At 39.9% G+C, this 12176-nt stretch overlaps 1 protein-coding gene across 13 annotated transcripts in view; it reads left to right on the top strand.

Moving 5' to 3' along the window:
- MAGI2 (membrane associated guanylate kinase, WW and PDZ domain containing 2) overlaps positions 1-12176 on the top strand; it is a 699878-nt gene that overhangs the window by 636133 nt on the left and 51569 nt on the right. For 10 of the 13 annotated variants that reach the window (XM_085039895.1, XM_085039912.1, XM_085039902.1 and 7 more), the window contains 3 exons: positions 1481-1673; positions 2626-2712; positions 4706-4954. In XM_085039895.1, coding sequence (XP_084896021.1) covers positions 1481-1673; positions 2626-2712; positions 4706-4954 — 529 coding nt within the window. The remainder of the gene's footprint in view (positions 1-1480; positions 1674-2625; positions 2713-4705; positions 4955-12176) is intronic. The other 3 variants (XM_085039928.1, XM_085039937.1, XM_085039999.1) reach the window with 1 other exon arrangement.

Consider the following 12176-nt stretch of genomic DNA (forward strand, 5'->3'; position numbering starts at 1 on the left):
AAAGATGCACAACTTGTTTAATATTTTGTTAGACAATTATGAAAAAACTGCAAATGCTCAATAAAACCAAAGGAGAAAGCCAGTCCCTACAGTGTCCCAAGCTGCAGGAGGTTATCACCCATCTCTTCTCAAAATAACTAGGAAGAAATTCTTACTCATGTGAGATGCCTATTTCTCAAATGTTTTGAGAATACTTCATGGAGAACTAGCTAAACATAGCCTTGGAGAGCTTTTCTTCTGTCCAGCGTAAATACATATTTCATAGTTGAATTTTGCACAGCATATTTTCCAAAGCTTTGAGGTATATTCTTTCAGCGTTTGAAGAACAGAATGGAGAACCTGAAACAGCCTCTCTAGCCACTCAGGCTGGCGCTGTTTAACAGGATCCCAGGAACACCAGAAAGTAGGAAAAAGCCGCATCATGTTCTCTCTTTGCTAAGTTTTTGAAAGCAAAAGTAAGCCAAAGGGAGGCTAAAAACTGGGGGAAATTCTCTAGGCTCCGTACAGGGTTTCATTTAAACACGCTACTGAGATACTAGCAACTCTGCAAAGACCACAAAAAAACCATAGGCCTACCTGTGTGACTATCACATGTAGCCTTTGCAATTCATCATGAAAAGCAGGGCTTGATATCTTTTATCTTTTATTATTTAAAGCAGATTGTCACATGGCATGTCATATCCGTCATTTTGTGCTCACTCTCACACTGAAAAAGTGAACAGAAAATTTGGAACACGCTCTGTGAATGCTTTAATGTTCTTTCAAAGAAAGCAGGTTTTGTTTGAGTCAATCTCCACTGTTCTATCAGTTATTCCACAGGGAAAATATATAGTCTCTTTCTAATAAATTATGTGAAATTATCTGCATAGAAAGTGGAGAAAGTCATTAAAAGGTTTTGGACAGATTTTTTACTAGTTTATATATCCCATACAAACTACATTTAAATGTCAGTTTAAGAAAGCAACATCTGCCCAGAGCAAGCTGACATTTTTTCCTATTTTTTTTCCATTTTAATCAAGCACTACCTGAGCAATCATTCATTATGAGTAACAACATTTAATATAGTACTTCTTTTCCCTTAAAGAGTCCCAAAGTGAACTCGGTGTAGTGGGCTCACTTCCACTGCTGACCCCAGGTGAATGACTCCGGGTGCTTGAATCACACAGCAGTGAAGAACTTCCAAAAAGAAATACACAGGCTCACTGATTTTAAGTCAAAAAGATCCTTACATGGAATTCATCTGTTTAGATCTCCTGCATCACGTAGTCTATAGAAACTCAGCACTTTACCAAGATGAGGAAGCATCTTCAATCATGCCCACAAGAGCACGAGCACAGCTTTCAGACACACACAGATTTCTTAATCTGTACTAAATCACTAGCTTAATTTCAGAAGAAAGGGAAAATCACTGCAATATTCATGTCACTACACTGGAGGCTCAGTGAAATATATGAAAAGATTTTGTTTCTTTGTTGCCTAGATTCTCATCGGAGCCGTAATTGCCATGGGCTCAGCAGATCGAGATGGTCGTCTCCATCCTGGTGATGAGCTGGTGTATGTAGATGGGATCCCAGTAGCCGGCAAAACCCACCGATATGTGATTGATCTTATGCATAACGCTGCCCGAAATGGGCAAGTGAATCTTACTGTGAGGAGAAAGGTGCTACCCACGGGTGAGTGAAAGCTGAAAAAGGTGAAAGGAAACTAGATCCCAAAGCTGGCAGCACAAACACATGCTGTTTGTGCTGTTTTAAGAAAATAAAGGAAATCAGAGTGAATGTTTGTGTCATTTTGAGAAAAGAATAATTGTAAATGTATGTCCTGTTTCTCTGACAAAAGTACAACTGAGTGTTGTTTCCTTCAGAAGCAGAAACATATTGGCAGCCCTGGTGTGGTGATCATAAACGCTCTGGATTTGTTCCATGCTGTCTTGGTCTGTGCTGTCTCCTCTTGTCCACTTTTGGGACTAAACATTCACCGAAGTTAAAGCCATTTGAGCTGACTGTGTCAATAAGAGAAAGGCTCAAAGACTCTTAACTGTTCAGGGCAGGAACTCATTTCACTCTTGTATGTTAAAAGCCCATTTCTGGTCTCACTGATGTAATCTGGAATTTCCCACCCAACTGCAATGCAAGCTGGCTGAAAATGCTCTGTAGGGCACAAGTGGCTCCTAGGAACAGGGCCGGATTCTTCTGTCAAGCAGACACATTCAGAAAATGAACCTAAACCAATATGAAGTATTTGTAGTAAATTAGACATTTAGATTAGCTCAGTCTCAATTGCTGGAAAACATCGGGACCTTGAAAAATGTGTAGCAGCGTCTATTAAAGCTTTAATGGGAGAATTTGATGCCTTTCCATTACAACCTTTGATGACTTGAGGAAAGAAGTTCATTTAAGAACTTTCAAAACATTTTTGGTGAGTACACTTCACTGAGGTACCAGAAATGAGCAAAACCACATTCCCAGCCTGTCCTGTCTTCTGCCTGCCCGTGCCCTAGATCCACTGTCGCTGCCTGCGCCGTTCCCCTTCGCTCCTGTGCCAAAAAGCTGCCCTCCCACTCACCTTCGTCTTCACAGTCCCCTTCCCACTGCGGGACTGACTTTCTTCTGTTACTGACTCCAGAGTCCTCCAGCCAGAAAGGTGCCCCTGCGCCTGGTGCGACGCCCCCTCGCAGCTCCCCCAGCGCGAGGAAAATGGCCAATAACCAAGGTAATGCCGAATCCTCGTCGCCAGCGCCTCTGCCGGGTCAGCCGCTACACACACCACAGGCAAAATTAGCACAGAGTGGATGCCAGCCTTCCCTGCTGCTTGTTAAATATTAAAGGGTCTGCTAGCCAGGCTGGGCTCCTGGTGCAGACAATGAGGCAAGCTGGTAAAACACCTGCAGTTATTCTCGGGCCTTTTGAGAGTGCCACACCAGGGAATGCAGCGTGTAGCTCGTTAATGTTTAAGCATTTCACGAGCTGAACAGGATTTTAATGTGGTGTGTTACAACATAAGCTTTGTGGAAAAATTTTAAATGACTGAGGTTGGGCGTGACTGAAAAATGCTATACTAATACGTCTGGCCAATTAATTTCATGGGAATTTCTCACTAGCGTGAATGTATACAACAGAGGGATCTGGGGTTTTCCTTACCTATCTATATCTGATATACATATCTTAGCCCTCACCTGGAATTACCATTTTGTACATATACTTACCCAGATCTGGACCAGAAAAGCACAATTTACAAGCTCTGGAAAACAATTTTATTAGGAAAATGTGATGCTTGGAACAACGTGGATTAAAATGCCATTTTTTCATAGGCAGAAGCAAAATGTAATTTTTCTGATGAATATCTATTGCACAGTTGACAGTTGAATAGCCATTTAAGCTTTTCCTCCTTTTATCATTCTTCTCCTATATTTAATGGCATTCAGTTGCATTCTTTTATGGCCAAGCCAGATCTTGGCCATTCTACAGGGTAAGATAATTTCCTTTCTGTTGCAGCCATACCAACATTAACAACATTCAGCTTTCTGAAACATGACAGCCAGAAAATGAGAACCCTCTTGTCACTGACAATGGCATTTAGTTACAGATTTGGTTCAATAACTCTTAGTGATTTTCAGTTCTAACACAGGAATATAATAATTGTTTTTCTTCCTGTTTATACTCTCTAATTACTTTATTTCATAGTTGCAGAAGGACTGCTAAAGGACACACCTGACTGAAAAAACAACAGCTTGTCCTTGGATATTGTTTATTTTATTAATATATACACACCAAAGATCTAATTTGCAAACTCTCTACCTAGGATGTATGTCTGTATGTGGGAGCTTCTCACATGTTCAGTAAAATGACTCTGCCACTCTTGTTGCTCCAAACTGAAAACATATTACTTACATTTATCTGAAAGTTCTGTATTAAAACTGTCAATAAATGCTGATTTGTGTAAACAACTTAGATTTGCGAGGAATATAAATCTTTTTTTCCCATCTGGAGGTGTAACTTCACTGTTTTCGGTTGCCAAAATGCTCACACTAAAAAATGTGCTGTCCCACAAGTTTTAACTTGTTTTCTGTTCTTGTTACTGTGAAGTAATACTAAAGTGTGCATGGACTCCATTTTCACTTCTGCCCTTTGAACTTGCCAAACAAGAGCATCTCCAAAGCCTTTAATTGACAGCTGCTCCTGCTGTGACACCCACAGAAAAACTACTTGTGATCAATTTTCATTGTATATCAGCTCTGTTCAATGAATGTCTTTTGAACATGCTAATCAAGTTGTAAGAAGAACATTATGCATCTAATCTTAATTACTCTGTTAGCTCCCTGCTTAAATTCTCGTAATCCAAGCACAAATAATTTTTTATTGGATTAGACAGTCCCATTTTCCTCTTGATGACAGATCAACCAGCAGACAAGGGAATAGCACTTGCTAATGTTTTTGCAATCTAGATAGACACTATTTCTTACTTTCCTCTTCGTAGCTAGCTTAGCAGTCAGTGTTCATGCTTGCTTTATCTGACTGCCCTTGAACGTTCTGTATAATTGTGTAGATTCCTGTCTCTCTGCATCTATTACAGCTCCTAGTTTAATACTCGGGGTAGTCTGGTCTGTAGACAGTCAACTGTATTCATGTTGCATTAGCAAATGTACTGTAAGTCCCAGAGCCACTGAGCCAGTCAGACTGTGACACTGGTGTGATTTATGTTGTAGGAGAGCCCTGCCCAGAGAATGGCAGAAGCCCAGGCTCAGTGTCTACACACCACAGCTCTCCAAGAAGTGACTACACGACTTACGCCAACAGTAATCACGCTGTCTCCAGCAGCAATGCTACACCCCCTGAGGGCTTCGCGTCCCACAGCCTGCAAACCAGCGACGTGGTGATCCACCGCAAGGAGAATGAAGGCTTTGGCTTTGTTATCATCAGCTCCCTGAACAGGCCTGAATCTGGCTCTACAATAAGTAAGTATTACACTTTTTCAGTTCACATTTTTCCAAGTTTGCCCAAATAAAAAACCCCAGTAATTAACTTAAACCTATCTGCTAATAATTTATCATGGCGGAGATATTCTCAATGTTGATTCAAGGGCACTGTTTGTGTCTTGGACAAAACCAAAGGTTATTCTGGCCTCTCGGGCTCTGTGCTTCACACACTTATTTGACTATCAGAGTAATAGAGGATTCACTCACAAAGTAGGTTTTCTCTGTTAGTATGTCCCAAAGAGACTCTTTAAGTAACCAGTAGGGTTATGTGAATAAATTATTCTCCCACATGCAATTGAATTAGACTTTTTTTTAATAAATCAAGATGCAGTTCAGCAAGTTGAAAAAAGCTTAGATCATAGCAAACGCCATGACAACAGCTGTCCAGTTATGTGACTGTGGAAGCAACTGGAAATTGGGAACACTTGTTAGATGCAGGTGCAGAGAGGCTGATTTAACTGGCTGGAATATAGACAGCATAAAAATTACAGCTGAGTACAGGGGGGTGGATGTATCTTCCTGTACTCAGTAGTACTCAGATGGCAAGATCTGCCCTTAATAATTATAGTTCACTTTCTGTTCAGAAAAACAATTTGTTCTGTGGGTCAATTTTATTGCTTTAATACAAACATCTGGTGCCTCTTGGGCTTTCCTGGGTACATCTAGGGAGAGGTCAGGCAGCTGTGACACAGGACCTACAGAAGACTGAAACCCTGGTAGTGGCAGTTGGAGGCACAGGGGCACCCTTGGGTCTTTCCAGTGACATTTAACCAAATGAGAGCTGAGGCCTCTGGAAGCAGGAAGCAAAAAAGGCTTTATATTAAGAGACATCCCCATGCCCCACCAAATAATGCCAACCACAGCTGAAAAACCAAGACAAGTGAGAACATTTATCATTTTGTAAGTTTCAGCCTAATCCAATCCTTTCCCTACATGAAAACATGTTTTGAAGGAACTGTTCTTTTGCCCCAAACCGGTTCCTGACAAAATAAAATCACAATTTCAACTTTTACGGTCAAATGTCACTCTTCTAAATTCATACCTGAAATGCAGCTAAGAGAGTACTGGGAAAACCTTAGCTCACAGTAGAAAATTATCTCAGAAAACTTTTTTGCAGTATTTCATGATCATGCAGTTATTAAAAGAGTTGCTTTTCGTGTTACCTCAGCTGAATTTTAAAACTCCATGATTGCCGAAATTAATATTGTAACAAAACCATAGCTAATTGGCCTCATGGGACTCTGAGTTTTCACATTACTGAATATAATAGCCAACAGGAAGTTCTTTTCAGAAGATCAGAAAAGGAAAAAAAAATCCATTGAGATACATACATGTTAATCGGTTAAGCCAGCCATGATTTTTTTAAGAAAATTATTTTACATACAGAGTTTGTGGTTGGGGCAGATGGAGAGGGAAATGGGAGAGAAGAGAAGGAGAAAATACTCAAGCAACCAGAAATTCTGTGACTGGAATATTCTCTTGACAACTACAGATCCAGGTTCAAGATCCTGCTTTGCCTCCTACCCTCCCACATTTTCATTCAGTACTTTTCTTTCTCCACAAGCAGCTACAGAAGCAGTCATTTTTGATGCTCAGTTGAACATCTCCAGTAGTAAAGGGAAATGACAGTCTGCTGTGGAAGTGACAAGAGAATTTATTCAAATAATAACTGCATTGAATTTCAGTGATCCCAAAAAGCACCAAATCCTAAGTTTACAAGAACAGCAGTTAACAAAAAAATTACATGTGCTGTAGACAGTGACAGAAAAGAGAAGAAAATACCCTTTCTATGTGAATTCTGTTACAAAACTGTTGTGGAAAAAATATGCAGCAAATTATATGATCTGTCATCAGTAATAAAAACAATCTAAAAATTATTGACTCTCTGTAGAGTATGAGAGGTTATTTTCTTTACTTAATATTTATTTGGGTGAAGCAATTTGAGCTTTATTAGCAGGACCATAGCCAGTAGATTGAGGGAAATTATTATCCCCTTTTATTCAGCACTCACTGAGATCCATTCAGAATGCAGCATCATAATTTGGGCCCTTTGGTAGAAAACAGAACAGGGAAACTTCAGCAGTAGCCATTGAGATGTGCTGAAGTACCTTCTAGCTTGAAATAACACAAAACCCTTTCCTTAAAGTGCACAATCAGGGGTAGAAAACATACTAACAGTAGGAAAATATTGAATTTATATAGGAAGTGCAATGTCCAAAATATATGATACATCACTATTGAAACATGAACCTGCATGGTACCAGGCTAAGCACCTTGGTAGTTACTCACTTCTCACAGCAGTAATATGTTTATTTGGTGAAGTGTTGTATTATGGTTCCAGTGTCCCTCGTTTCAGAGCCAGTACACTTGCTGCCAGCTCCATGTGGAACAGAATAATGATATGCAGACATGCATGCACAGTTAAACGTTAATGTTGTAATTGCAAAGCAATTCTGAGAAAATCAAAATGGGCAAAATAGGTCAAAAAAGGGAGTATCATGTAGTGCCAGACACTGTTAGGAAGAGCACCACCTAGGAAGTTCTCTCACTGGGAGCATCCTCGGGGCAAAGTGAAGAAGGGTTCCTTTAATTTAAGAATGTTTATTTCAATAACTCTATTCCCTGCTCTACTTTCTTGCAAAACAAAAGAGTTGAGGTCCTGGAAGTTTAAATACCATCACCAGTTTTATGCAAGAAGGCAACTAATTATGCACTGAAAGTATTTTCTTTGTTCTTGAAATCACACTTACAATCTATGTTTTACAGTCCAACATGTTACAAAAGCTCTTGCCGAGTACAGGAGCAAGCACTTTTTGTCACTAGGTGCCTGTGCTTCAAGCTCAAGTTAGAATTGAAGCACTCATTCCAGCCAAGTTGCTAATGGCTACAGAGCTGCAGGCTCAGTGCTTTGCTGCTTCGCTGTTGGCCTGAAGCTGAAGGGTTTGCACAAAAGCTCATCCTCTGTTTGCCAGGAGAGTTTGTTCTGTCTGTGAAGCTGTAGGACAATCCCATGAAGTCAGAGTAGCAGTGCTCCACCTGAGTCTCAAATCCCTTTTCCACCCTCTGAAGGGGTATGGGCTGCACTGCTTCCACACAGCCTCTTAGGAGTGCTTCATGCTCCTTCTGGCCTGAGAATGAGCTATGAAAGGCTCAGGAGCTCCCAGAACCAGAGATGTCATTCTTTTTCCAAGTGGTTTAGGGTCTTGGCTAGCTTTTCCCTCAACATGGTTTGCAAGGGGTTTGTTGTTGCAGTTGATTTACAAGCCTGCCTTTGCCTTGCAGAAATTTGCAAAATACTAAATGCATTTTTTTTTTCACTTGATATAGGCACAGAGTGAGGGCAGACTATGGCCATAATTAGGGAGCAGACTATTTTTTTCACATTTTGCGATGGGCAGCACTGTAATAGCTGTCATTTTAATAAGTTTATGTTGAGGAGTTTGGAGCCAGCCTTTAGATCTGAATGTCATTTTTCCTTACTGGTACTTGCTAAAACATCCAATTCTTGTGGCACATTTACTTTCTTGTGTCTATAATGGTAGAAATTTTGTTTTCCCTTTGTCAAAGCATTGCTTGGGATGTTCTCTAATCCAGCGCAGAGGATTATCTTGCACTGAACCACAGTTCAGATGTGGGGAGATCAGGAGTGGAAAACGAATGACAAGGATTGAATGAAGAGATTTCACAGGGCAGAGCAGGGGCACAGAAAAGGTCAGCCATGCTTCAAAATTGTATCAGTAAAAGGAGATAAAGTGGATAAATAAAGAGCTGTGCTTGAGTGGTATATCCAGGAGCAAGTAATTTTGCCTAGTGCAGCACGCAGAGGATCTTACAGTGCTAAGAGATTAAGAAAAGAAAATACACCTGTCCAGGCTCCTGACCTATTTATAATGAAAGGATTAACTTCCACTGCCTCTAAAATATATTATTGTGCCTTCCTTCAGATCCCTTTCCAACTTTAAAGGGGGATGTAGTTCTCATCCCTTCTCCACACATGAGAAATTTACAGCTAAAATACTTACATTTGAGTAATTAATCTACATTTTGCATTACATTTAGGGAAATATTTTTTGGGTATCAAGATAAATTCACTATGTGCAGCCCATGGAAAAACACTTGCAGCCTTCTGGAAATGGACAGAATGAGATTCCGGGATGAATGTGTCCCAAATTTTTATGGAGTAAACTTGTCCTTGCCTACTTCATGTTTTCCTGACACTTTATGTGTTTGGGATGCAGCTTCATCTAGGAGAAATACTTGTGATCCCCTGTAAATCTCTTTAGATCCTAATTTTTGCAGAAAGGAACCATTTGTTGTAAACAAACCTTTTTAACTTGCAACTTCAAGTGAAATGGGAAAATTGGCAATATTTCCAGGAATTTTACTGTAACAGGTACTGTCAATTAACACAGTTGTAAAGTGTAAACAAACTGAAAATACAGGCATAATCACTAAACAGTTTTCAAAAAATTAAAGGCAGATGACTGCATACTTGTTATGATCTTCCTCCTGCTTCACAAAAGAGGAGCTGTAGATTTAATTTGCCCCTACACTGCATATGCCAGTGCCTGCTGGATTTTCAAAACATGATAGAACAGAGTTTAATGGAAGAAGTTTTTTTCATTTTTCAAAACATGCAGTCTTAACTAAAAAACATAAATCGAAGATAAGCCTCTGCTGACTGCAGAAAACAGCATTCTGAGTAAGTCCCATTCAGCCCAGAGTTTCTTTGAACTCCTTATGGTGTAGAGATAAAAACCAGTTTATCGATCAGTGATAACTGTGTGATCTGAGTTCTTTGTGCAGCAGTTTCACCCATGCTTTTCCTGGGTAAAATAGCGCCTAGGGACATAATTTTCTGTGACCAGTTTGCAAATTCTAAAGAAAACAAAGCTTTGGAAATTAGGATGTCTGTCTACCCCACCTAGGACACTTTTTGAACACAGCAGTGAAAACCCATCCACAGTGTGAGTCCCCCATGGAAGACACTTGCAACTTCTGAGCAAGGAATCTGGATTTTGATTTCTGTGTAGCTTTGATATTTGAGCTGTTCTTCTGCCTCTTCAGCTACAAAAGCACACTTTTTATGTTTAACTGATAGTAAAACTTGTAGATGAAAGAAATTTCCAAACAATCTAGTTTTTCAAATCAACAAAAGCAATTAATCATAGTTAAGAACTTTAAGAGGCCAAAGAGGTTTTGAATATCATCAAAATACATTGCTGCAGTTTGCAGGCACTAAATACTCAATCGTCTATTTGATACTTTTTTTCAAGATAAAGACTGGAGGATCTTAACTTCATTACTCCCCTCTCTAGATGATTTCTGTCTTCCACTGTGTTTCTGAACACATTTTTTGGACCTACAGGTCCTGCTCATGTATTTTCAAAGAACAAACACGGTGAGTTTTCTTGGCACAAACTCATCAAGAGAATCAAGTCTTTCCTAATAATTACACAGGGCACATGTTGCTTTCATTAGAAGCTTGAATTAAAGTATAAAAGTTCCATTACTTTTTCTTAGATATACAGCTTTCTAACATGTGTTTTCTCCTTTCCACCTAGCTTCTTATGCTTGTGCTGTGCAAGCAAATATGTTCCATGGCAGCACACAATGGGACGTCTGCATTCATAGATTCATTAATCCTATAAAGAAAATTGATTATTTTCACCTGCAAGTATGGAGCATGCCACAGATTTTTATTTTCCAAATAAGTGTCACATAAAGTATCCTATAGATATCAGGGAAATATTTTTTAGCCCAGAGGGAAAGCCCATCATACGTAAGTTTTCCAAATTTTAGATTATTCCATAGCAATGAAATTACACATGTTTATACTTAACATACTCTTCCAATTAAAATCTGATATGCTGGAGCCTGCTGGTTGAAAGAAAATCCTTGCACGTTAGAAAATTGAGATTATAAAAAATATTCATTGGATCAGCTGTATAACATTGAAAGGAACAGCTGGCTCAGGAAGGCTCATTTGCTTGGTTTACTGTCTATATCTGTTAAAATTAGAAAACATTGCAAGAATTTATCTGCTAGAGAGTTTTAATAGATAAGGCAGAGGTTTGATTTTTTTCCTTTAACTGATGCTTTTTGACATTTAGCTACTATATGGAGAGGAAAAACAGGAAAGTTGCTGTTTAAAAAATATAGTCTCAACAACTATGTCTCGAAGTACTGAATAGATGTAAAAAAAAATACTGGTGTAAATGAGCCTTATTTGTGGAAATGTTTTCTTAGAATCAACTCTTTTTAGCTTGTGGGTCTTTCAACACAGGGAAATTATTTTCATTACCAAAAAGCCAGAGGCTGATAGATATATCAGTCTTGTTTAACTAATTCATCAGTAGTCTGGGTGAAAGGACAGAGTGTATCCTCAGCAAGTTTGCTGATGTTACAAAATGGGGAAGAGAGGCTGACCGTATTAGTTGGAAAACAAACCAGTGGGAGATCGCAAGTCAGGATTAAAATTTCACAGGAAAATTAAAAATAAGTGCAATAATACAAGGAACAGCACTGACAAAGTCAGATATAACCTGACACCCTGTTAGGGTGGTGGTAGCAGTCCAACTGAAGTAGTTCAGTTGAAGCAGTGATCCTATGGAAGGTCTGGTCTCCAGCTGCAGGTCCAGTGGTAGCTCTTGTCCTCTAGGAACCCAGTAGACAGGGGTAACTTGGGCTGTTCCAAAACCTGGTTACATCAGGTGGGAATGCTTGGCTCCTCCCTCCTGGGTGGAGCATCTCACAATAGGATGAGATAATTCCATGAGTCATGCGGTTGGTTCTTGATTGCTCATTAACAGTTATCAGGGGTGAGTCATAGCAGGAGATAACAGCTAATGCCCCACAGCTGCTGGTAGTAGAATACTAAATACATCTATATCGTAACCTAGGACACTGATACACCTGAAAGCTCTGCTCACCAGACCTGGGCAGTCAGGAGAGTTTTGGGGAGAGGAACTTAATGAAGTTTGAACAGGTAAATGTGAGCTCCTGCATCAAGGGAGGAATAAGCCCAGGCAGCAGCACAGTCGGGCTGAGCTGTGGAAAGCCGCACTGGGAAGAAAGACCTGGGGGAGCTGTCCATGAGCCACCAGCGTGTCCTTATAGCCAAAAAGGACAATGGTGTCCTGGGGAGCATTAGGAAAAGCATTGCCAGAAGGTCAGGGGAGGAGATCCTGTCTCTTTACTC

Source organism: Lichenostomus cassidix, chromosome 1Aa (assembly GCF_008360975.1).
Source record: "Lichenostomus cassidix isolate B80296 chromosome 1Aa, HeHo_3.0, whole genome shotgun sequence".
Classification (NCBI taxonomy): Eukaryota; Metazoa; Chordata; class Aves; order Passeriformes; family Meliphagidae; genus Lichenostomus; species Lichenostomus cassidix.